The sequence below is a fragment of the Alexandromys fortis genome, unplaced genomic scaffold (genome assembly GCF_014885135.2).
Source record: "Alexandromys fortis isolate MF-2015 unplaced genomic scaffold, M_Fortis_MF-2015_v1.1 scaffold_14, whole genome shotgun sequence".
NCBI classification, from domain to species: domain Eukaryota; kingdom Metazoa; phylum Chordata; class Mammalia; order Rodentia; family Cricetidae; genus Alexandromys; species Alexandromys fortis.
Window position 1 is genome coordinate 7178155 of NW_026067910.1, and position 27960 is coordinate 7206114.

Genomic DNA, 27960 nt, shown 5'->3' on the forward strand with positions numbered 1-27960 from the left:
AAAAAAAAAAAAAAAAAAAAAAAAATGATATCTTGAACTTTGCATGCAAATGGATGGAAATAGAAAACACTTTACTGAGTGAGATAACCCAGCCCCCCAAAAAGGAATATAGTATGTACTCACTCATAAGCAGATTCTAGCCATAAACAAAGGACACTGAGCCTATAGTTCATGATCCCAGAGAAGCTAAATAAGAAGGTGAACCCAAAGAAAAATATATAGTTATCCTCCTGGATATTGGAAGTTGACAAGATCACCAGGCAAAAGTTGGGAGCAGGGGGTGGGGGTGGATTGGGGGGAAAGGGAGATGGGGAGAGAGAAGAGAGAAGGGGAGGACTGAGGAGAGTTTGGGGGATTGGGATAATTGAGATGGAGGAAGGGTGGATATGCAAGCAGGGAAGAAGTTATCCTAACCAAGGGAGCCATTTTAGGTTGGCTATAGTCTTGGCTCTAGAGGGGTTCCCAGGTGTCCAAGGGAATTTCCCCAACTAGGTCCATGGGCAGCAGAGGAGAGGGTGCCTGAAATGGCCTTCTCTCATAGACACACTGATTAATATCTTGCATATCACCATAGATCCTTCATCTGGCGAGGGATGGAGATAGAGACAGAGACCCACACTGGAGCACTGGACTGAGCTCCCAAAGCCCAGATGAAGAGCAGAAGGAGGGAGAACATGAGCAAGGAAGTCAGGACCGTGATGGGTGCATCCACCCACGAAGATGTGGGACTGATCTATTGTGAGCTCACCAAGGCCAGCTGGACTGGGTCTGAATGAGCATGTGATCAAACTGGACTCTCTGAATATGGCTGACAATGAGGGTGAACTGAGTAGTCAATGATAATGACACTGTATTTTGATTGTACTGCATGTACTGGCTTTTTGGGGGCCTACTCTGTTTGATGCACACCTTCCTAGACCTGGATGGAGGGGGAGCCTTGGACTTCCCACAAGGCAGGGCACCCTGACTTCTCGTAGGACTGGAGAGCAAGGGGGAGTGGCACTGCAGGCCACAATCAGACCCAGTGTAGGAAACACCTCCAGGCATTCTGCAACTATGCCCTTGTGGGATTCCACAAATTTACATCAGTTTTAGTACTGAAGTGGTGAGAGGTAAACCTAAAACCACCAGCTGAGTTAAGACTTAACTAAAGCCAAAGAAAAGGAGAGCACAACACTAACACAGAAAAAGCAAACAGAATAAAGGCATCAGCCACTTACATCTGATTCCCAGTAATAAGGACAGGTTAGGCTCCTTGCCCTGAGCTCGTTGATTAAGAATGCTACACAATGCTTTCAAGTCAAACAAACAATAAGACATTTCCTTGAACAGCTGGTCAATCACAGTCAGATCAAAGAGAGGCCACTTAGAATGGAGGGTCTGCAGCCCAGACTGCTCTGCTTCCTGGCCCTGATCCAGTAAAGAGTATGTCTCTCCTGTTTGTCTTTGGTTCTGTAGTGGATAAAGAAAAAAAAAAGCCAGTTGTTAGAACAGAGAAAAAGTATTCAAAGTCATATGGCTTAACATTTTCCATGAAGTCTATAACAAGTCTATTATCACACATCATAGTATATTTACTTTAACCAAATTTAATTGCAGACATTTAGTAGAAACAAATGATCTATATTTATAGGTCTGAGTATTCTTTGTCATGTGACACCCACAGTAATCAAAGTGAAGGATCACACCCCAGCAGCCTGGGGTTCTCAACATTCCTTTCCTAACAAGCAGACTGGTTATGTATGCATTCCCCACAATGTAACCCATTTGAATGAAAAAGCAAGGACACCTTAAACCTCTCCAAAGTGATTTAACTATACTGGGTGTTATTCTTTCGTCCCTGCCCTAGCCACGCCCACTCCTTTTTAACCTGTGACCTCCCTCCCTTCACTCTCTTCTACCCGTTCTCTCTCCCGGTGTACACAAGGGGCTTTTTGCCTCTCTCCTCCTCTCCCCCCCCCCCCGCCCCCCCCCCCCCCTCCCCCCCCCCCCCTCCCCCCCCCCCCCCCCCCCCCCCCTCTCCCCCTCTCTCTCTCTCTCTCTCTCTCTCTCTCTCTCTCTCACTCCCTCCCTCCCTCCCTCCCTCCCTCCCTCCCTTTCTCTCTCTTTCTCTTTCCTCTTTCTTGTAATAAATATGTTAGCTTTATCTTTTGTGTTTATGTGTCTGTTAACCGCCCCGCCACCCCCAGCGCGGCGCGTGCCCTCCCGCTGGTGGGAAACTGTAGCCACTTGCTCCTGTGCCGGACTCTGGAGCCGGCCCGCTGGGGACCTGCCAGAGTTTGCTGCTGCTCTGTGAGCCTGCCGGGCAGGGAAACCCACCATATTTTTGGAATAAGACTGGGACTATTTCTTTTTCTTTCTTCTTCTTTTTTTTTAAAAAACCCTTTTTATATACAACATATTCTGATCATCACCCTAAACTCCTCCTAGATCCTCCCTCATTCCCTTCCCATCTACCCAACTTTGTCTTTGTTTTTCTAAAAAGAGAAAAAAGGGTAAAGACAAACAAACATAAAACAAGAAACACATACACCAAATTCCCCCTTCAAAAAAAAAGGGGGGGCTCCCATAAAACAGAAAGCAAAATATACAAGCAAGAGACCAATAAGAGAAAGTGCTCAAACAATCCAAATGAAACAAAAAGTCTACAATACCTCTGAGTTTGTTTCATGTTGGTTCGTTATTGGAAATGTGGTTAATATACCCAGGGAGACTCCCCTGGAGAAAACTGGAACTATTTATTCTAATCTTAAGAAAAAGTATTTATGTTTTGATACTTATAGGAATTAAATTTTATGATTTAAAACACAAAGAAATATAAATAAGATATGAATGGGAAAGAAACGCCAGCATCTCAGAACTGTGTGAGCAGAACTGGAAGTATCAGCATGGATTCATGACTTACTACACTCAGAAGATGCTATCCTCATCTCCAAAATTATCTCCTACTCCCCACTCATGAAAAGTAAGCTTAACAGGGTTTCCAAATGGAACTGCATTTAAGAATAACCAAATAGACTGGGTGACAAGGAAAAGGTTGCTTTTATATATAAATGGTAGCTAATAAAGAGAAAGAGAATGAACTACACGTGAAAAATTAATTTTTTTTGGCTTATTATACTATTATTTTAAATCATGAACTTTGGTAGATGCTAGGAAACATGCTGGCCAACTGCATATTCTGCCAGTCCCACAGATTTTAAATTTAATTTTAAAAAAAAAGCTAGGCTGTCACCAATTTAACCTAGAGAGATTAGTATTTGTATGCTACTTAGGAAGGATAATCACATTGTACAATAATGTCAGCAATACAAAATATTCATAGCAGGAACAACTGGCATGAATTCCATGTAGCCTTTAGCTCTAATAACTAGCTTACTAGAAACACAGGATAAAGAACAAATGGTATCATTAAGGAAGGAGCTGGACAAATCTAAAGGACGAATCTAAAGGACAAATCTCATATGACAATCTATAAGTCTATGAGAAGAATGAGCTTCTAGTTTCTTCAATAAGATAGTAACACAAAAGAAAAGCACCTTGGATTTAGAAGACATCATAATAAAATGTATGGGTGGTCCCTGATGGAATGTCTTCCACACCATAAACAAACACTTGGTGAAGCGGGGAAATGTGAATACAGATTATTATCAAAATCAAGAAATCATTATTTTTATTGGGCATGATAATCATATTGTGGAAAGCTTTATGTAAGAAAACATCTTCCACTTTAGGAGATTCATTCGAGTACTTTGGCTAATACATGTAATGTATGCAACATGTCCTTAAGCAGAGGTCAAGTACTTCAGCTCATACACAGGATAGAGTGTGATCTGCGGCAGTACTGCCGACCCCTTGAGGACTTTGCTAATGTTCAATCTGTGCCTTATTTTTGCACTTTGGGACTTTGTGCATGTGTAACATTTGAATATACCCAGTTAAGTCATGAAAATTGTATTCTAATGCATGGGAGGGTGTTGCTGGAGGTCCTTCCGCTCCTCCATTCAATAGCCGCTGAGATACCAGCCCATTGGGGCGTGGTCTCTCTCCCTTTAAAAAAGCGGCCACTTCCCTCTCCTCTCTCTTTGCTTCCTGCTCCAGTTCCGGTGACTAGACTTCTTACTAATTGCGCAGAGGGCTGTTGTCTGGGATGGTTATCTGTAAGTTTTTTCCCCTTTAAATAAATACCACCCTGTTAATCGTAATTCCAAACTGGTGTGGCATTGTTTGTGACTTACACCTTCATCTGGTGCCCAACGTTTGGTTTTAGGATCCCCTTCTTCCCCCACTCGGCTGCCTGCTGCAAGTTGGGCTTGGTGCAAGCCCTCCCTTCCTCAGCCACGGCCTGTGCCTTGTGCATGGAGCCGCAGTTTAATATAAATTATCACGCAGTGGCTTATCTTGCTGCAGTTCTTTATATTTTCCCTTTAGACACCTCAGATTGACTTCAAGTCCCCACGCACCCTATCGTCTGCCTCCCCACGTGGATTTAAACTCCACAGGCCCGTGTAGTCTCTGCCCGCATGGTTTGCTCTTTTCTGAGTCGTTTTTAAATCTCCCTTGCACGCACAGCCCTTAAGTGGCGCGAACCAGAGCACGCAGTTACTGGTTGCTGAAAGCTGCAACCCCTCAGGGTGACTCTGTCATGTGGAGGCATACACGGCTTCCAGGTTAGTCTTCTCTACCCCTGGATTCTGGGTTTATGGTTCCGTGTACGGAATTGATTTAATTACATTTACTTTGTTGAGCAACTTGCATTTCCCAGTTTTTAACAAATACTAGGTGGACCCTGAAACAGGACCCCGTTTTTGTCGCTACTTGGCAACAGCGCCACCTGCTGGATAATAGGTAATATGGCAGTTTTCGTTTCCAACACGAATTTTACTGTTTTGGTTACCAATACAATGGGTTATATCATGCAAGGTTTATATGACTACGGGGATAACTTAATTTACTGGTTACTAGGTTTCAGTATTCTTTTGCATATTCTATCATTTAAGAAGAATATGGCACTCCTAAAAACCATACAATCTTTACTAGAAACTCATGCAGGCCAGAAGAGAGCACCAAGTCTCATTACAGATGGCTGTGAGTCACCATGTGGTTGCTGGGAATTGAACTCAGGACCTTTGGAAGAGCAGGCAAAGCTCTTAACCACCAAGCCATCTCTGCAGCCCCGGCTATTGGCTGGAGGAGCGGAAGGATCTCCCGCAACAGGAGAAGACATAAAAAAATAAAGGCTTGCCTTTTGTTATAATTTTCTTGTGAAACCTGATGACTTTACTGAATACATCAAGTCAAGCCTCCCATTTGTACATGTTCTATACATAGAAAGCAAGTACTGGCTTTAAAGGGATAGAGAATCGCCCTTCTGGGCGGTGGGAGTTGTACTCACTTGGAACAGTGCTTCTGTTAACCTCTGGAGGCTTCCTTCTTTTCTTCCGAGCTCTTCTACCATGCTCTTTGCAGTCCGTTTCTCTTTAGAAAGATTCCCTTGCATAGACTAAAATGACAACAATGACAAAACTATAAAGCAAACATGTTAACACATGTCAATCTGATACCCCAAATATTTAAGATCTTGTGGTCTCCCTAGCCCCTTCTATGATGAAGCTGTGGCCTCTAAAACAGCTCACATTACATCGAAAGACCAGGGAAGCAATACCAAAGAGGTTTTAACCAGTGTAAACATGTCAATTGAGGTTTCTAGCTAGTGCTACATTTCATTAATTGGTGTTAGGAATGTATTGCAACAAAATTGTAACTTCGTTACATTTTTCTTATGTATAAAATAGTAGAGTAAGACATTTCCAAAAACTATTTGTAGCTAAGCTCCCCTTTCTGTTTATACTGTCCTGAACAATGAAGATTAGCCCAAACTCAGGCCAGAGGAAACTTTGAAAATTAATCTCCTTACTCCATTATAAAATTGCATATCACGTAGTAGATAGTACCATGAAAAAGAAAGGCCCGAGTGTGACAAAGCAGCACAGAAAATGCTTTAGGGATACCTGAATCATCCCAGCTGACTCCTGATTCAGACTGCACACTACAGAAGACGTGTCATAAAAAAAAAAAAAAAAAAAACCTGCTTACTAGGGTTCCTAAGTGTTTCTACCAATTTTCCCCATGTGGTTAGACCATGAAATCAGTAAACTTATAACCAGTCAGGAGAAATCATTTTTCCACAAATCTGTATTTATTCTTAATTAAACATGCTTTCGTATAATGACCACCTGAATAGCACACATCCGTTATGAATGCGTACCACCCTGTCACCTCATGTGATGGAAGGAGAGGGTCACAGAGGCAGACAGAAGACCATAAGGGGCAGATATTTAATGTTTTTAAAAGTCATTTGATAAAATGCTGGAAGACTATTTAATGGCTTAAGAGCTAGATAAAAATGGCTCAACCCTTTGAGCAAGTATATTTCTTACACAAGCTTGTTTTGCACTCCCTCAAAATGCATTTGGCAATACAATACAAAAGGAAAGCTCCCTAAACATATTTCTGGTATTGCAATTGTTTTCTAACTTCATTTGATTGAATGATATATGGGGATTTATTACCTACTGGAGATTTATGCTTCCTGGCGTGACAATATTATTTATCTATATTCCAGAATTCAATTGAAATTCTCTTAAGACACATGGCTTTATTAGAATTATAGAGATCCTGGGCAGTGGTGGCACATGCCTTTAATACCAGCACTCGGGGGGCAGAGGCAAGCTAATCTCTGTGAGTTTGAGGCCAGCCTGGCCTACAGAGCAAGTTACAGAACAGGCTCCAAAGCTACACAGAGAAATCCTGTCTCAAAAAACAAACAAACAAACAAAAAACACAAAACAAAGCCAAAAAAAAAAAAAGAATTACAGAGAAAACACATAAAGCTCATATTTTAACAATAAAAACTAAATCCAAAGAGGTTATTTTCACAATACAATCCATTAAAAGCTTAGTGTTTTACAATTTGATCAACTCATAACCATGTTGACTATGAAGGGCAATTAGCTAGTGATTAATGTGTTTCCATCTAAGATTAAATTAAGACAGTTACAAAACAGGCAAACCTTCCTTCCTTTCTTTTTGAGACAGAATTTCCCTCTGTAGCTTTGGAGCTTGTCCTGGAACTAGTAGATCAGGCTTCCTAGAACTCAGAGATTTGCTTGCCTCTGCTTCCCAAATGCTTGGAATAAATCCGTGTACCACCAATTGCCCGGCTACAGACAACCTTTCTATTAGGAGCACTTGGAAGTATTTGGCAATAGAGGCACAAGAAGGAAAACTGAAATAACATCTGACTCATGTGACACACTGGCCGGGTATCGGGAAGCACCGTGGAGACTGTGTTCACAGATGCATTCCTGTCTGTTTCCAAGGATAACTCTAGCTGCAGTGCTGAAGCTGCCTGACAATAGTACCTCATCTACAACAGAGGTCATCTATTCTAAATTGTATGAAAACGTGTATCCATAAGGTTTGGAGTGAAGTAATGCTATTGTCTCAATAGATGAAAGAACAAAAATGTGACTGTCATGCTAGATCTCCAGAGTCAAGCGCAGTTTAAGTAGTAAACATCATGCTTATTTCCTTTCAATCACCCACCCCTGAACAGAACAAGGGTTGTTTAAGTAGTTCTGGTCTTTCACCCAATGTTCACAATAGCTCTTGTAGTGCTTACTAGTGTTTATAAATGCAAATGCACAATGTAGTTATTTTGATGTACGAATCCAAAATACCAAATTAATAACTATTTTCCTATGCAGGAAAACCTAGAAAATTTGATAGACATTTCAGCTAATTTGTTCTATCAAGAAGGAATAATAAATGTTATTTCACAAGGCATTTTTGAAATCTTAAGTTTTTTAAAGTATAATTGCTACAAATAGTGGTTTCCTACCATGTATAAATAAATGATCCATATTTTCTGGAATATTTGGAATTTCTGGAATAAATATTTGGCTGTTGTGAAATGCAGAATACCAATCTGATTGTGCTCCATTAGCCACATTAAGAATTCATAAATTAAAGGACTGAATTAGGTTTTAAATGTCAAAAATCTTCCTTAAGTTCCAGACTTAACAGTCTTAAGACTCTGCTAAATTTATAACCTCCTGGCATTTACTATGAGCATTTCTGAAGCTGAAAAGTAGTTTTAATTGAATGTACTGTTTAGATATAAGAATCTAGAAATACACAGATAACTCAAACGAAGGAAAGCCATGTTATTGCCAACAGACTCTACACAATCTGTAAGCTTAACTTAAAAGGAGTCATTTGAAAAGAAAAGCACACTAGTATTGTGTACATACATGAATGTGCATGAGCACACACACATCCCACAAGAGTTATCAAAACAATGCTACCTCATGTAATTATCTATGAGCAAACTCTTCTTTGTACTACGTGATAAATTAGTGAACAGTCAAAGCTGTTGGATTTTGTGGAATTTTTATTAGCAAGAAAAAGACAAAATAAATTATAGCTGTATAATATTGTGTATTAGTTTGTTTACTCTTGCAGAAAATGGAAAAGAGAATGGTAGGAAAAGTGACATTGAAATCTCAAAACAGGGTACAAAATCCGTGGAAAAGCTGACACTGATAGCATGATTTGCGGTGATTAAGGGACTGTGTCCACCTGTTGAAACTGGAGCCGCGGCAGGGCTGCGTCCCCGGCACCCGGCCGCCCGCATGGCAGGCTTATGCCCAGAAATAATTACACGGAAACTGTATTCTTTCAAACACTGCCTGGCCCATTATCTGTAGCCTCTTATTGGCTAGCTCTTACATATTGTTCTAACCCATTTCTAATATTCTGTGTAGCCCACGAGCGGGCTTACCAGGGAGGATCTTAACCTGCGTCTGTCTGGAGCGGGAGAATCATGGCGACTCCTCACTCAGCTTCTTTTTCCCAGCATTCTCTTCTGTTTACTCCACCTACCTAATTTTCTGTCCTATGAGGGCCGAGGCAGTTTCTTTATTATTAACCAATGAAAGCAACAGATAAGATACAAGACCCACCTCCATCATCCACCAGATACCGAGAGTGTAAGTGAGAAGTTCTGGGGCAGACATTGCCTTCTGTTGGAGTAAATGAAAGTGAGGTAACAGAGTCAGAGTGACTCCAGATACCAAGCACAGCAACACCAGTGTGTACACACAGGCTTCTTAACTTAATGTTCAAACTTGGATTATTATTTTGAATAAAAGATTCTATTGAAGAGTTCTGAGCAGAAATACGTGATCCCATGGTATCACTTAACAAGAGAACAGACTATGTGAACACAAGGGAGAGGTAGGAAGAGGAACTCCACAAGAGAAACAAAAATAGCTTGGACGATGTTGGCAACAGGAGGCAGGTGGAGAGGGACATATTTTAAAGGACATGGAATTTCCTGAGAAACATGTGCTGAGAATTAAGGTTAAGTTTAATAATTCAGGACTGGGAGGTATGGCAGGGTTTGTGGTGAATTTTTTTTCAAAAAGTTTCGGAGATTTTGTTTTTAATGTGTTATGTCAAGTATGTGCAATAGTGTGGTGATGTGGAACAGGAACCTAGGGACACAAATATGGAAGGGAGAATTCTGAGTTGCAGACTAAAAACCAGGGGGTTTATTGGATGTATACCATAAAAACTGAATTCTATCAGAGAAATACTTGCACATCCATGTTCACTGCTGTCTAAATGCCCATCAACAGATGAACTGATACAGAAAAAGGTGGTATATAAACACTCTGGAACTTTATTTGGCCATAAAGAAAAATGAAATTGTGACATCTGCAGGAAAATAGATGGAACTGGAACTATACTAAGCATCGGGAGCCAGAGTTAGCAAAAAACACTACATGCTTCGTCACATATTTGGTCTTAAATTTTAATTTTTGTGAGAACCCACATGAGTATGGATGGATATAGGTAATAAGACAAGGAAAAAACACAGGAGGGGGTAGATCTTAAGTGAGGGGAGAATGAAAGAAAGGTAATCAAAGCCACGCATGTGGAATGGGGCTACTTGGGGGAGAAGGGACAGAGAGAAGATTCAACAGAAACAGAGTCTGTAGGGAAAGTCTGTAGTGATATCAATTACTTGTATGCTAGTTTAAAGAGAAACAGGTTTTCAAAAGCCCTGAATGCATGTGGACCAGTACTCACACAATTCAATTATTAGGTTAAAGAAGTCATATTCCACCTATAAAGAACCCTACTGGCATAAAATCCATTTCTCTAGTATTTCTACTGAGAAAAGTCTACTAACTGAACTTTACAAGTTGTTGGTAAACATTAAGACAAATCTTCTGAGACTGTATAAATATCTTCTTTTGTCATGTTGTAAAAAGGACAGACTGACAAGAGTTTTTAAGAATGGAAGTCCTAGTCATGCCTGTAAGAGAAGGCAGTCAAAATGACCTCTGAATGTAATTTTATCTTTTGTGGTTATAATAACCATTCATTGATAGATGTCAATTTAGAAAGGCCAGTTAATGACATTCATGCTTCCATTATGGAGACATTTTAATGTTAAACCAGTAAAGAGAGTTGAAAATTTTAAAGTTCATACTTCCTTTGTCAAGATTATAAAACCAGGGCTGGAGAGATGGCTCAGGGGTTAAGAGCATTGCCTGCTCTTCCAAAGGTCCTGAGTTCAATTCCCAGCAACCACATGGTGGCTCATGACCATCTGTAATGGGGTCTGGTGCCCTCTTCTGGCCTGCAGGCATATAGACTGACAAAATATTGTATACATAATAAATAAATATTTAAAAAAAAGATTATAAAACCAAAATGCAAAGATGACAGTCAACTAGAAATAAGCTTATGATAGTGAAATGTTTAACAAAGCAGGAAAGGAAAGTAATACCCAATGAAGAACTCGATCACACTCTGACTGTAACCATAAAATTTACAGAAATGATAGAAGAATGTGGTATGCAAATGCTATATTTTGTTCATAAGTGGAAAAGCCCACAGAGAAGCCAGTGGTCTTTCCTGGTCTCATGGATGTAAAGAAAAGCAACATTTTTACACAATCAATCAACAAGGAATTCATCCCAGTCAACAATATCATCTTGACAGTTAAGCCAAACTGCATAAAAAGCTATACTTTAAAGGACTCAGTTTCATATAGGACTCAGTTTCAAATTTAATATCTGCTTTTATATGAAGCTTTGCTTTTTCCATATTTAACAACAATTGCAATATTATTTCTAGTCCAAGATGAATTCTGTTCTCCTTCTAAAACTGAACTACACTTTCCAGTGACTTATACCAGGTAAATTTTTTTAAACTTTGGATGTAAAATGGCAGATGACATATGTATTTAAATAATTATCTTCATGTAAGGCCTGGTGAAACCCACTTTTAATTCCAGCACTTGGGAGGCAGAGACAGGTACATCTCTCTAACTTTGAGGCCAGTTTGGTCTATATGATAAGTTACAAGTCAACCAAGACTACATGGCAAGATCTTGACTCAATAAATAGCATTTCATTATAAAACAATGTCTTATTTCATCTTGTATTAATAAGGGAGACATGCATACAGCATAAGATTTTATTGTTTACCTCTGATCATTTAAATGTTTTATGGGAAAAAACAGTGGTACAAAATGCAATTCTAGTAACACAAAGTTGTTTCTGTCCACTGTAAAGCCTAAATGTGTTGCAACTATTAGAAAAAGAAGAACATTGAAATTATAGTGAATTCAGTTTTACAATTATTACTATAGTGATAGCTAAATTTTAAGATTTATATTAATCATTTGGGATATTCTGCTTTTCTTTTACATAGTATTTTATTTGTATTTTAGCTACATGAAGAAGATATAACCTATGGGAAGGCTGTTTTTGAAAACAGCTGAGGAGAAACTAGACAGCATTGAAGAATTAGCAGTCAAGGGCATTGCTCTGTTAGATTATTACTGTGATACTTCACCCATAATAATATACTTATTAGTTACTTACAAAATAATATAAGAGTGTTTCTTCAACTCAAAATGGTCTTTTAAATTTCCAGTGCCAGAGGAAAAAAATAGTTTTTGGATTGATATTTTTTAAACAAAGTATACATCTTTTATGAAGTGTCATCACAAACCACCAAATGTTTATAAATCCAGCCTTTCCAACTGTGCAGGGACAAAATTAACACAAACAAAGAGAAGAATCTCAGGGAAGAGAGGAGCCACACTTGTCTCCATCCCCACCTTCCCACTCTAATACAAATCAGTTAACTGGGGCTAGGGTGGCCTACTTATTAGATACTTTTGTGAGTAAACTACATATTAGGCCTATCTAGGACCTAGACAATCACAATTTATAAATGAGACGCTAAAAGCAAAAAAAAAAATAGTTATCACTTCAAAACATAACAGAACTTAACAAATATACTGCCTGGACCAATGTATTTGGAAATAAATTATTAATTTGACTCTAATTTTCTAAGTTGCTTAAAGAAGTTGGGGGAGGGACAGAGAGAGAGAACAATGGTGGGTGAGGGATGGGGAGAGAGAGCAATGAGAAAGAAATCTTGACAGAGATATCTGGCTCAACTTGATATGCTATGCTTAGTTGACGCCCATGGGAGGCCTTACCCTTTCTGAGGAGTGGGGGGGGGGGGGGCAAAGTGAGGGGAGGGAACAGGAGGAGAGGTGGGAGGGGAAACTGTGGTTAGTATGTAAAATAAAAAGAAAAAGGCAAAAAAGTATTCAAGATAAAAGACAAAATGGTATGAATCACATTCTTCTACATACTTAACTTATATGCAATCATATTTACATGTGACTAAAGACTGCAATAAAATTGAGGAGCAAATTATGCACATTTTAATTTATACAAATAAATACTGAATGACCATAACATGAAGAAATGTATGTGATACACAAACTGTCAGGTATCATGGCTCAAGCTTCATGAAAAAATTCCTGTGTTGGGGGCTGGTGACAAGTTAGGAGTGAAGACCACTTTTGCAGGAGACCCAAGGTCAGTTCTCAGCACCCATTCCAGGTGGCTCACAATCAGCTACAGGGGACCTGACACCTTCTTCCAGCCTTTAAAGGCCTTTGCATTCATGTGCACAAGCCTACATACAAATAACTTTTTAAAAAAAATCTTTTTAAAAATTCATGCATTGATTGTTGTAAATTTAACAAAACTTTGGTAGACCCACCTTTTGGAAGCACCTAACAGGTCTGTAGTTCTAATTTGTAGAACAACAGAAGCTTTGTCTGAAGAAACATGCAGTTCTTAACCTTTTTGAATCAACATATCAAGAAATTCTTGAACATTATTTAAATCATAGATAAATCATTTAACATGGGAAACAGGAGAATGCATTTAATTCTGATTGACAGTAGGGACAATGAGGGTGCTGTGGCTGTGTTAATTGTTATGCAATGACTACCAGAGTTCACTGACTCATAAGTCAGTCTGGGAGTGGGTGCCCTCCCTTCCTTACTGATCCATATTCTATCAAAAGGATGACCTTTTACATACAGGACCTTTGTCTCCCTTAAGGTAGATAAGTAACTATGATCTCTGCTAGAACCTCCAATGAAGCATTGTTAGAATTAGAATGTATGATTCTAAAAATAAATCCTTCAATAAAATCTGTCCAATGGCTTTCTGTTATACATAGAATAAAATCTAAACACTGGATCATCGTGTCCAGGCTACTTCCCTCCATCACCTTCAACTCATCTCAGTGCTTCAATGCCCCCCGCCCCTACTGAACAGCCTCCCTGCTGGTACTGGGCACACTGGACAACTCAAGGCATCTGCTGCTTCCTTTCCTTAGCAGGTGCTACGCTTTTCCTACTTATCTTCACTAATAGCTCTGCTCAAATATTACCTCCTTTACAAAACTTCCATGGTCACATTTTCATGTGGAGCTCTCTCTGTCACTGCCCTCTGTCATACTTATGCCTTTAATCAGCACTTTATAATAAAAATCAAAATAGGACTTGATGTTTAATTTCCAATTTTCCCAACCTAAACCATCAGACTGACTTGAGACTTGGTTTGCTCACTCATGAAATTTAAGAACTGTGTCCACCATATAGATAAGGGCTTCATAAGTACAAACAAAATAAAGGAATTAAAGATTGGTTGGCTTCTAAACTTTTAAAGTGTACATAGGTATCCAGAATTTTGATAAGTCCTAACTCCCAAGCTGAACCACCAGAGCATCATTCTCAAAAAAAAAAAAAAAAACTCAGTAAAATGTAAAGACATGAACTTGTAACACCTCACCATTTGGTGATACAGAAAGAGCAACAGTGCCATTAGGAGGAAGAGGGAAACTTAAGGGAGCACTGTAGTTCTAGGCAAAGGCTGGGACATAACATGTTTCCATGCTGCATTAAACAATGCTCTGAGCACGTTTGCAGATGGGCAGTCTTGGAAGGGTACAGGCACTTAGTGGACTACAGCTTTTACTCAAATTTCCTGATGTATTGTGAGCATATTTACAAACATGGTAGGCATGTTCAGGATATGGAGTGAGGGAAGAACTATAAAAACAGATTGTGGGGATTTCATACTTAGAATTGATTGTTTAACGGATACATAATAGAAGTATTCCACAAATAACAACCCTACTTTATTTCTGTAATTGGTGAGCATCAACTGACTAGTATAGGCACTATAGTACAATGGCAGTAGAGGAAGCAATGTCAGCAAACAAAACAAAAGAGACAGAGTGATATTAGAGATCTCAGTATTAAGTAGGACCAAGGGGATAATGGAGAAAACATTACAGACTTCTGAAGAAAATTCAGTGGAGGAAAAGAGCAAATAATGGGCAGAGTTGGCCTGGAGTATGTTTCCGAATGGAACTAGTATATGAAAACTAAATACTTAGACTAATAGCATTCCATTCTCTCTTATGATTGATCTCTGGAGACCTCAATCAAACGCATTCTCAGCATCTGAGAGAGACGATGAAGAAAGCAGCAAAGAGGAGGAAACAGTCTCACTACCCCTCGGGAGAACTGGCTCACCAAACAGAATTTTACTTATTAGTAAATTTTGGTCTTTCACAAATGCACACATGTACAATATGGATTCTGCTCAGATTAATATTAAAAAATTTATAACTTTTCTCAGGTACTATTAGTATTATATTTTCATATATATTCATATACTTTAATACTTTTAGGTAATAGAGGCAATAAGAATACATTAGCATATGGGTACACTAAAATACATGAAGAACATTCCTTACCTGAATTTCTAAAATCATTCTGTTAATTTCATCCTGCTGGCTCTCTATTATCTAAAACACAGCAAAAAAACTGGTCTGAATCTTTTTCATTACTTTAAAAGAGCATCAATACTTCAAGAAAATTCAAAAAAGAAAAGCTTATTTATAATATCTTTATTTTACAGAGCATTCATAGTTAAATATCCTTCAAATCACAAGGATGACTTGGACCACCCATAATTAAAACTGCAAATATTTTCCTGTAATTTGTAATGACATTTTTTATTTATAAAAATAACTTTGAGACAGACTTTGAATAATTTATCAGAAAATGTCTCCTTTTGTTTTGACTTTTATTTAAGTTTAAATAATTTATAATATATTAAACTGATATCTTCTTTTTAAATCAAAGCAAACTAAATATTTTATAAGCTATTAAATATCACTAAAATTATAAATCACATGAAAACTCTAAGATACACATACTCCACAGAACAGATGTGACCTCTACTCTCAGTGTCTACTAACCTTACTGGCAGTTGCATTCTGCTCTCTGAGATTGTCATTTTCACTTTGGAGCTGTTTCGCATCCAACATGGGAAGGCGTATTCCATCTTCAAGGCATTTTTCTACTTTTTGTTGTAAGCTGTTGTTTAGAAGAAAACAATTTCATGAAGAATTATTTTTTTTAATCAAACAATGAAGATTCACAGAAAATATACAAATAGCTATGTATTTTACAAAACTAAGAAGAGATCATTACTAGACAGAGGCTGGCCATCATTTTAGAAATGGCAAATCTGGAGTTGGGGATGCTTACAGTGTGGCATCCCTAGGTCCCACTGAAGTCTATCTCATGAAGCTGAACTCTGTGATCTAACCGTTCTTTCCTTTTTCCCAAGATGAGTATTACTTTAACATTAGTTCAGTAGAGTATTACTTGACCAAGATAAGTAGGGTAGAGAGATTAAGAATGTAGATATGTCCGTGCCTTTTCTCTGAGTATAGTGAAAGTTTGGTTATAGGGATTATTGTTGCCAAATCAACAGAATTAATAAGGATGTAGAAGAATGATGAGGGATTCCCTTTGTATGCTGTGAATACCATTGGTGAATAAAGAAACTACCTTGGCCTGTTGATAGGGCAGAACTTAGTTAGGCAGGGAAAACTAAACTGAATGCTAAGAGAGAGAAAGGCAGAGTCAGGGAGAAGCCATGTAGCCCCACCAGAGACACAGACACTGGAACTTTGCCCGGTAAGCCACGGCCTCATGGCGATACACAGATTACTAGAAATGGGTTAAATTAATATGTAAGAGTTAGCCAATAAGAAGCTTGACCTAATGGGCCAAGCAGTGTTTTAAATAATAAAGTTTCTGTGTGGTTATTTCAGGGCTAAGCAGTCAGGAACAAACAAGTAGCCTCCCAACAACATAAGAATGTGGTTTTTCATGCCACCAGCTTAGGTTTGTCATGCTGCCTATGACAAAGGAAGTTCTTCTGACATATTAACAATATGTCAGTTTCTTCCAACCCAGTCTCACTGGGTATATCTACCCCACATAAGGACAGACCCCATGCCTAGGAATAGCTGGCAACACAAAATAAACTCAATGATATTCTTTTAGGCTCATCTCATTTTGCTTTGCCTGGGCATTTTTTTTCTTACTGGTCTGGAGCTTGTTTATTTTGATTTCTGTGTGTGCGTATGTGTATGTCTGTGTGTGTGTGTGTGTGTGTGTGTGTGTGTGTGTGTGTGTGTGTGTGTGTATGTATGTATGTAGGCAAGTGGAGAATCTGGAAGGAAACTAGAAACTGGGGAAAAGGAAAAAAAATGATCAAAATGTACTGTATGGAAAAAACTTTCTCAGTAAACAAAAGTAAAAGTACAGGGAAACAAGATGTTAGCCATCAGAATGAAAGATTAGTAATTGGTACAAGCAGACCATGCCATTAACAATAAAAACCAAAACCAAACAATAACAGCTGGAGAGAAAAAAAAGAATTAGTCTCAAAAATTGCAACATCTTCTAGGCATGGTAGCGTCTAATTGGAAACCTAGTACTCAGAAAGCTGGAATAGAAGAACTGTTGTGAGTTCTGGGCCACCCTGAGCTAAGCAGTGAGTCCTAGGTCAGCCAAGGCTACATATGGTAAGACCTTGTCTCAAAATAAACAAACTGCAGAAGACTGAAAAAAAAATTCTCCTATAACTCTGATTTTATTTTTTCTTTTTTTCAAGTATTATAGCAATCTGAAGCTGTCTTCTTCAATAAGAAAACTGATACTACTGAGGTTGTGGAAAAAGAACTGGTAACACTAGGTGTCTGAATAAGGACTACAGGTATATTTATAATTAATGACATTAGTATTTATTTATGTGGTCCTGATATGGTGCACTGCTTTGTAAGACATTGTTAATTGTTGTAAGAAGTATTTACTTTTTCAAATTACAAGTGCATTATATTTTGCCATCTTGGTGTTGGCACTATATTCCATGTACTCAATGGCATTACAAGAGGATAAAATGCACTTTAAAAAGTAAACATGCTTGCATTTGGGGAGGTAACTCAGCCTGTACAAGCCCAAAGACCTGACTTCTATCCCTGAAGCCCATGTTAGTAAAGCAAGTATAGCAGAACAGCTTGTAAACCAGCACTGGGGAGGTGGAAACGGACAGAACCCTGAGCCTCACTGACAGCAAGTCTAGTTTACTTAGGAAGTTTCTGACCACCGAGAAACACTGCCTCAATCACCAAGGTGGACAGCTCCAGAGGAATGATACCACAAGTTGACCCCTGGCTGCCACACAGACATGGGCCCACATGAACACACAAATCTTTAAAATGTAAAGAAGAGCCAACAATAAGGAACACTGTATGATGTTGCTGTCCATACCAAATTTTCTTTCATGCATTCATATTTGGATTACATAAAGGCCATTTCCAAAAGTAAGAAAACTTTTGGAAAGTGGAACTAATAAATGGTGGCGCACGCCTTTAATCCCAGCACTCGGGAGGCAGAGGCAGGCGGATCTCTGTGAGTTCGAGACCAGCCTGGTCTACAGAGCGAGTTCCAGGACAGGCTCCAAAGCCACAGAGAAACCCTGTCTCAAAAAAAAAAAAAAAAAAAAAAAAAAAAAAAAGAAATTATTATATATTTTACATTTTCATTTCTAATGAAAAGCTTTTTGAGTTTATGAATTTCTTAAAAATTAAAAAACAAAATATTAGAAACATTAAATAAAATGTAATAATATAATTTGTAGTCACACATACATATGAAGTTCTTTCAAAATATAAGAAATATCCTAGAGCCAAGTAAACGTAAATAAAATTCCTACCCCTCAACATTAAGTGATGTCACTGTCAATACAAATACTGGAGAATTAAAAATAAACTTTTACCAAAAAGCAAGAGGAATCTTCTAAGATATTATCTCTATCAGCCTCAAGATAAAATTTAAAGTGGAAAATGTTTTCTGGAATACATTATACTAATCTTTGCAAATCAAGCATTTGTGGCTTAGTGTTCTATAAAACCTAACAAAAGAGAACACAGAAAATAACACCAATCTGCAAAAGAAAACAGTGGGACAAAACAGCACTCAGTAATCTTCCAGAGCTGCTATGAAGCCTCCAAGCACCACAGTTTTGTTTCTTCAACCACAGTGGCCTACAAAACAGAACTCACGCACTATTTTTAATTTTGTCAACAAGGATAAAATGTTCAAATTAGTGAAAATCAGGAAGTTTTTTTAAGACTACGAAGTTGGTGTAAATTATGGATTCATACATAAAAAGAAACCCCATCTCAACAACAACAACAACAACAACAACAAAAAGAAACAACAAAAAAAAAACCCAAAATATTAAAGTGATGACAATTAAGGTAGTCATCAATCTGAGGGGAAGGGCCGTTCAGGCACCCTCTCCATTATTGCTTAGATTCTTAGCTGGGGTCATTCTTGTCAATTCCTGGGAATTTCCCTAGGGCCACCTTTCTCATTAACCCCATAATGACTCCCTCTATCAAGATGTCTCTTTTCTTGCTCTCCTTCTCTGATATCCCCACAACTCAACCTTCCCCATCCCTCAGCATCTTCATCCTATAACTGATGGAAGCAGATTCAGGGAGCCACAGCCAAGCACCGGCTGAGTTCCTCAAGTCCAGTAGTAAAGGAGGAGGAATGATAATATGAGCAAAGGGGTCAAGACCACGATGGGGAATCCCATAGAAACAGCTGACCAGAGCTAGTGGAGCTCATGGTTTTCAGACTGACAGCTGGGGAACCTGCATAGGACCAAACTAAACTAAGGCCCTTTGAATGTGGATGACAGCTGTGTGGCTTGGGCAGTTCGTGGGGTCACTGGCAGTGGAACTGGTATTTATCCCTGGTACATGAACTGGCTCTCTGGAGCTCATTCCCTATGGAGGGATACCCTGCTCAGCCTAGATGGGGGAGAGGGGGCTTGGTCCTGCCTCAAGTGATGTGGCAGACTTTGTTGACTCCCATGGGAGGTCTCACCCTCTCTGAGGAGTGGATGGGACAGGGGAGGTAGGAGAAGTGGAAGGAGGGGAGAGAAAATTAGGTTTGGTATGTAAAACAAAACAAAACAAAAAAGATTGTTTTAAAAAAATAATTAAAGTGTGAGAAAGAAAAACACTAGGAAAAAATGTAAACTCAAAATTGTGACAGTTTTGGGAACTGATATCAAGAACAGAAATCAGGGGGCTGGAGAAAATGCTCAGCAGTTAAGAGCACTGGCTATTCTTCCAGAGGTCCTGAGTTCAATTCCCAGCAACCACATGGTGGCTCACAACCATCTATAATTGAATCTAGTGCCCTCTTCTGGCCTGCAGGCAAACATGTAGACAGAACACTGTATACACAATAAATAAATAAACCTTAAAAAAAAAGAACTTTTCTGTTTAAAAAAACAGAAATCAGAGCATTTACTATACTGAAACCTCAGAGTAAACAATAAACTGAGTAAATTTCATGTTTAAAAACTAGAGAGTAAAGCAGTATTAACATACTCATGAAGACTGGATTTCTCGCACTCAGGATTTTTGCTGCTTTATTATTTGGCTCTTTCAGATAGTTCAATCTATTCATGATTGATAACAAGATTTAAAGGTTATAAAAATAATATGAACTTATGTATGTATTAGTTTTCTAGGTTTATAAAAAAAATTTCCAAGTCTTAGTACAAGCTGAGCAGACCAACAAATGCTGGTCACTGGAGACTTGGATTTCAAAGTGTGAAATGAGGCGAGATGTGCAGGTGGATCTGGAAAGCACATGAAAATCTGCCACTCACAGTGAGATGAAAACAGCCCATCAGTCACCTTCGGTGCACTCTCCAGGAAGGAGTGCAGTGTGTTTTCCAGGTTATTTTCTCTCTCTTTCTCTCTCTCCTCTCTCTCTCTCTCTCTCTCTCTCTCTCTCTCTCTCTCTCTCTCTCTCTCTCTCTCTTTTGTTTTGTTTTTGTTTTTGTTTTTGAGACAGTTTCTCTGTATCTTTGGGACCTGTCACAGAGATCCACCTGCCTCTGCCTACTGAATGCTGGAATTAAAGGTATGCTCCACCACTGCCTGGCCTCCAGGTTATTTTCTGCTGCTTAGAATTTTTGCTTGTTTTGATAAAACCTTCAACTAAAGAGTTTGCAATGATATTTTGGCAAGATGCCCCTATAATGCTTCAAAATATCAAATTACAACTGAATCCATTAGCTTTGATAAATTCATATAGCGCCTTTCTAAGGCAGATACTCAGGTAAGAAGTATGCTCTACCGCTGCTGTAGATTCAGTTGTACTGCTTACATAGAACACACTTTATGATGGTATTGGCAAGCTGAAGAGCATGAAGCCATAGCAGGTCCCCTACCTCTGCACAGAAGTCACCAGCTCCTTTTCCTTCTTCTTCTGGCAAAGGAGCTGCATCTCTTTCTCTTGACATTGCTTCTTAATCTCCTCAAGCTTCTTCTCTGTGTCTATCAAAGTCTCTTGCAAATTCTTGTTTTTTTCTTCAAGAACTTGCAGCTAAGGAAAAATATTTACAGTTTGAATTGCATGCAATACTAAATATACTGCCATTAAATTACTACTCTTCTCAGAGTTAAATAGACTTATTGCTTATAGTCATTCAGTATTTTATCTAAAGAACTTCACACTGCTTCTTCCTTAATTTGAAAGAACTGGGAGAACGGATTATGAAGCAGAAAACTGAGTAACATTTCTGGAACATAGAAAGGTCCGTAATTTTTAAAATGTTTAAGTGTGGTAAAACATAAAAAACATAAAATTAACATCATAATATAACCAAGTTTGGCTGTATGACTCTTCATGATTGGGTACATCCAGACTGTCATCGTGACAATTCTTAGAACTGGACCCATTCAATTTCTTTGCAATCACTATTTACCCCACTCCATGGTATCCTGCAACACTACTTTCTATGTCTCTGTAATTTAATGGCTTTTGAATCTCATATAATATAATCATATAATATTGCCTATTTATGACTGCCTTATTTTACTATTCTTACTTTATTATAAAATGATCTCCAGGTTTATCCATGCTGAAGAGTATATCAGAATTTCCTTCCTTTATAAGACCCAACAATATTCCGTTCTATTTATGTGTACTATCTATTTTATATCTATTCATCCATTTGTGGTCACCTTCTTGATTCTGTATTTTGATTCTTGTAAATAACTGTCATAAATAGGGTCTTTGAACACCATGAATCTTGGTAATGGCTATCCTAAATGGGTGTCAGGTATTGTTAATCCTGCCTCATCCTGCTCATGTTATCTCCTATGGTCCTTTAGTGCCTCCCTATATTTAATCTCTTACTTTCATAATTCATAAACTAATTTTCTGTCTATATGCATCCTAAAATTATGTAAACAATTCTCAGCTGGAGATATTTTTACTTCCGCGAGAAACTGACAAATGCTCATTATTTGTGCTGGAAGAGAGAAGCAGCACCGTGGTCATCTAGGAGGCAGAGGCCAGAAGGACTCTTACAAGAACTGCTTCTCGCAGACAGCAAAGAACAACTGCTCCCCAATTTGTCTCTGTGCCAAGGTTGAGACCCTGGCTTGGAAGGATGGAGATAACTGAAGTGAATTCATGTTTTAAGAAGATTTCAGCTGAACCGGTAAAGAGACTCAGTGAGGAAAATAGAAGTCTGAGGAGAGAAGAGAGCTTATAGATCAAGGAATGTTAAAGATTACAGCAAGATTAAGAACTGAAGAAAATAAACATCTGTAAAGATATTCATAAGACATTATGAATCCTCAATTATTTACTGTTTTGAGCTACTAAAAATTGCAAAATCAGTGTTCCATTCCTGGGTATCACTATCTTGAGCCTTGAAACCCAGAGAACATTGGACAGAACTCCAAATGTGAATGTGGAGCTACGAGGTAAAGTTAATAGCTAGGCTTAGAAGCCACCACCTTTTAAAATAGAATGCTAGGGGCTAAAGAGATGGCTCAGCAGATAAGGGTGTTTTGCAGTACAAGCCTGACAACTGAGTTTAAAGCCTGGGACCTACATAAAGGGAGGAACATAACCCACTTCATGAAGCTGTCCTCTGACCTCCATACACACATTACACATACATGCAATAAATAAAAAAGTTTAAAAATAGAATGCTAAGTAAGACAGTTACCAGATAGGTTTATTACAAAGGTAATCACATATTAACAACAGAAGAGAGATCTACTTACTCTTTGAACAGTTTTAGAATCTACTATCTCAGGAGCAGCAACTGAGTATGTAATTTCTAAGTAGCTAGTTTCTAAAACATGTTGCAAGCATTTCAAAGGTGCATGTGTGACCATGTTACCTGTAGACTCTGACTCTGTACATCATCTAGAGTTGGAAGATCGGCCAGATACTTTTCCAATGTCTCAATTCTTCTCTGCTTTTCTTTGTTTTGCTCTGCTTCCTTCTGGCATTTCTTTTTCAGGCTGTTGATGTATCTATCTCTGGTTTTCAGCTAAAGGAAAACATTATAAATCCTCAATTATTTATTGTTTTGAGTTACTAAAAATTACAAAATCAGTGTTCCATTCCTGGGTATCACTAAATTTATCAATGAGTATCAGATTACAGTAAACATCATCAGCTGAGTTAAGATCGGCCTTATTTTATTCTAAGATTTTTTTTCCCTTGAAACTTTTATAGCTCTGAAATAATCTGGAAGATATTTGTTTACTTTTACAAGTGATGGCATTTTTAAATTGTACTAAGTCATGTGGCATTAATGATCAAATTTTTACTACCTATACATGTATAAATTTGGATAATGCTATTTATATCTTTATCACATCAATAATGTGATGCTCATGCTAAAACTGTATTGAGTTTAAATTATATTTAAACTAATTAATTTAACTCTCTTAAAAGGTTATTAGAGACAGAGACAAAGACACAGAAATGAAGCTACAAGTATTTTTTAAATCATCAAAGCAAATATTCCTCTCTAGAGGACAGATTCTAATTTCACATTTTTCAAAGCTATGTCAAAACACTTTACATGAGCTAAGAAAAGCAGATACATCAGTTATTTTGTTACTAACAACTTACTAAGCCAGGAGAACTTACCAAATATTTAAAACAGATTAACAGGCTAAGTGAGTCAATTTATGTACTTCAAGCAAGAATATTTTTATATCGTACCATAAATGAACTTGTATCACATTTTCTTTCTTAACACTCTATAATATAAAGGTGACTCACTACTGAGGCCACTCTAGGGCTGAGGTATTATGTGAAGTTAACATTTACTGTAGAACAAGAGTAGAGAACTTCAGAAAGACCCAATCTGTACAGGTTTAACTTCAGACTTTGTACATTCATTTGACTCTCCTAACTTTAGCTTGCACATCTCGCACAAAAAGTCCTTCACAACAAAGGTCAATTAAAAGACAAACAACTCAGTCAATAAACAGGCTAATGAGATGAATGAACTGGTTATTTTCAAAAGATGAAGTCCAAATGGATAATATGTGAAAACAAAAGGTTCAACATCCTTAACACATAAGGGAAATGCAAATTAAAACTATAATGAGATTAGATCTCACCCTGCTCAGAAAGGCTCCCATAAAGAAAACAAATTACAAGACCAGTGATGAGGATGTGGGGGAAGTGGAGAAAATTTAAATTAGTCCAGCCACTATGGAAAACAGTATGGTAGTTACCCATAAAACTAAAAATGGAATTACAATATCATCCAGCCTAAACTGCTCCTGAGCATATACCTGAACAACTCTAAGTCAACACCCCACAGAAAAACCTGCATATTTATTACAGCATTATTCACAACAGACAACATACAGGACCGTCCTAGGTGTCGATCCACAGATGGATGAAGACAATGTGATGTTTTAACACATACATGCAGACATATCACACATACACACACACACACACACGCGCGCGCGCGCGAGCATGCGCTTTTGTGTGTGTGTGTGTGTAAAATGAAGTTTGATTCAGCCATAAAGAATGGGATTATGTCATTTGAAGTAAAATAGATGCAAATGGAGATTACCACATTAAGTAAATTAAACTAGACTCAGAAAGATAAATACTTAGTATTTCCTCTCATTTGTGGTTCACACGTCTTTTAGAGATACACAAAACCACATATGTATTATTCAGGGTAAGGGGCTCCAACTTAATAGCTTAAGACAAGTTTTTGGCAATAGGCTTCACTTAATATTCTAATAATTTATAGTCAATGAGATCAAGAAACAAGGAATGAGAAGAAGTTAAATGAAGACGCAGTGGTGAAGGCATCTGGCTTTAAGTAGTTTCACTATTAGTAAAGTATAATAAAGACTTTTACGCCTCAAGAAGATCCTTAAATCTTTGACGATAGCACAAGATTTTTGAAAGTTGGTACATATAGCACTAATTACTATAATATAAATGTATAACCTGATAGAGCAGTTGAAATGGGCAAATTACAAACAATCATTGTTTGTTGAAAAAAGCTGTTGATCCACCACAATCTTACACAAGATACTCACCTTTTCCTCCAATTTCTTCTTCTCTTCACTAAATTGGTTTATTCTTTGTTTAAGAAACTCATTGAGCTGTGACACTTCTTTCTCAGTAGATGCTAGCTTTTGCTCAAGTTCCTCTTGCTGGGGATGGGACAATGACTGCTCCGAAAATGGAGTCTGGACTGAACTGTTCTCATATTGTGGCTATTGGGAAAAATAATGGCAGATAAGTCTTCAGAAGTTTACCTGTCTTTAACAAATAAACACAAAATGGGACGGGGCTACAGTGCAAAACCTATAAGCTCTAGAATCAGACTGTCCTCAAACTAAAGCCTACCTCTTCTGTCTCCTATATACAGAGCATGGTTAAAGAAAATCAGTATCACTATGTCTTGATTTACTCATCTAAAAAATAGAAACTTTAAGGCTTTGAAGAAAGAAATTGAAGAGGATACCAGAAAATGGAAGAATTTCCCATGCTCTTAGATTGGTAGGATCAACCTAGTAAAAATGGCAATTCTACAAAAGGCAATCTATAGATTCAATGCAATCCCCATCAAAATCCCAACAAAATTCTTCACAGACCTTGTGAGAACAATAATCAACTTTGTATGAAAAAAAAAAAAAACCAGGATAGCCAAAACAATCCTATACAATAAAGGAACTTCCGGACTTGGGAATAAAATTGTGAATAAGCCTAGTCTGTATAATCCAGTGGGAATATAGATGTAGCATTGCTGATGTCTTAAAACTTATAGGGCCATTGTTGTCAATTATTTCTCTCCCTTTTAAGAGTCTTTTTCTTAAAACTCACTTGCATATTTTTCTATATGTACTTTATAATAGACCTATTTATTTCCCAAAGAAAAATCCTTTTTATTGGGATTAAAAAGAGAGAAATGAACATTTCCTTGAGATAGTTCTTCTGTTTGTGGAATTATTTTTGTTATTTGTTGTTAAGGTCTTTATTCCTAGATGTCAAAAACTCATTTTAAGATGTAGGACTTTCAGCGACGACCCAAGCACCACATCTGCCTGAAAGTCGCCATGCTCCCCGTAATGACTGAACCTCTGAAATTGTAAGCAAGCCACCCTAACTAAATGTTTTCTTTATGAGAGTTGCCTTGGTCATAGTGTCTTTTCATAGCAATAGAAACCCTAACTGAGACACATTTAACAATCCTTAATTTAAGAGAAAAAATTCTTGCTGAACAATGGTGGTACAAGTCTTTAATCCCAGTACACAGGAGGCAGAGGCAGGTGGATCTCTGTAAGTTTGAGGCCAGCCTGGTCTACAGAATGAGTTCCAGGAGAGACAGAGCCACACAATGAAACCCTGTCTAGAAAAAACAAAAAATAAACAAAATCCTATCATTCTTCACAAAACTAAGAAAAAAGGAAATGGTGTAAGAAAGCACTAAATAGCCTAAATAGGAAAAATAATCCTAAATAGAAAGGGCAATGTCAAAGGACCCATGAGAGCTAATCTCAAGTCATACTACAGATCCACAGTAATAAAATTACCTTGATATTGGCACACAAACATGTGTACAAGATAAAATGAATAAATACAAGAATAAATACACACAGCTACGGCCACCCAACTTTTGACAAGGGTAACAAAAACATAGGTTGGAGAAAAGAGACTCTTCAACAAAATGGTGCTAAAAGACTTGGATTTTACTTACACCAAACTGTACTGGGTATGTGCCTCTCGATTTAAATATAAATGAATTAAAATATGGATTCAAGCCTTAATGTCACACCTGAAACTCTGAAACTTAGAGATAGGGCTGGTGAAAGGCTCAATAGGAAAGGGTGCTTACTGCCATGTTTTAACCCGAGTTTGATTCTCCACACCACAAGATGAGAAAACCTGCTCCTACAACTTGTCCTCTGACCACACATACTCACAGGGGCACACATATACACACAGTAGCAAATAAATGCTAAAAAATAAAAGCACCCAAAGATATAAGCACAGGCAAGAGCTTTTGAAAAGGATGCCAACAGCTCAGGAAACAATTGTAGAAACTGACAAAGAAAATATGAAACAGAATTTTCAGCAGCAAACAACAATAAATTTACACATAGAATTTAAAAGAAACTAAAAAAATCAAAATAAAATAAAACAACAAAATTATAACAAATTCACCAATTAATAAATGAACAAATGATCAGTTTTCAAAAGAAAAATACAATGACTAATAAATACTTGAATAAATGATCAAAACCTTAGTTGTCGGGAAAAGCATACAATAAAATTCTATCTCACTCCAATCAGAATGGCTAACACATTTTAAAAAGCCAGCAAGGCTGGGAAAGAAGACCCATTAAGCACAGTGGTGGGGATACAAACAGGTGCAGCCACAATGAAAACAGTTCGGAGGTTCTCCAAAAAAGTAAAAACAGTACTGACATATGATCTAGCACTACCACCCCAGCAGGAAGGAAGCTAAGCCAGAGACATTTTATGCCCAAGGTTATGGCTGCACTACTTGCGATAGTCAAAATATGAGACCAAGCTAAATTTCAATCAACAGATGAACAAGGAAATGCATGTATACAAGATGGAGTTTTGTTCAACTCGAAAGAAAATGAAACTGTTATTTGTAGAAAAATGGATGAAACAAGAACATCATACTAGAAAAAGTAAGCCATATGCAGAGTCTCCATTTAAACATACACATACGAATATGTGTAACAGAAACATCATTTCTCAGAACTTTAGCTACA

The 27960-nt window shown here is 37.8% G+C and overlaps 1 protein-coding gene across 5 annotated transcripts in view; it reads right to left on the reverse strand.

Annotated features, from left to right (window-relative positions):
• Cep85l (centrosomal protein 85 like) overlaps positions 1 to 27960 on the reverse strand; it is a 115007-nt gene that overhangs the window by 12607 nt on the left and 74440 nt on the right. For all 5 annotated transcript variants that reach the window (XM_050138052.1, XM_050138051.1, XM_050138055.1 and 2 more), the window contains 7 exons: positions 25249 to 25428; positions 23061 to 23213; positions 21090 to 21244; positions 15730 to 15847; positions 15223 to 15273; positions 5396 to 5503; positions 1221 to 1452 (listed from right to left, as the gene is read on the reverse strand). In XM_050138052.1, coding sequence (XP_049994009.1) covers positions 1221 to 1452; positions 5396 to 5503; positions 15223 to 15273; positions 15730 to 15847; positions 21090 to 21244; positions 23061 to 23213; positions 25249 to 25428 — 997 coding nt within the window. The remainder of the gene's footprint in view (positions 1 to 1220; positions 1453 to 5395; positions 5504 to 15222; positions 15274 to 15729; positions 15848 to 21089; positions 21245 to 23060; positions 23214 to 25248; positions 25429 to 27960) is intronic.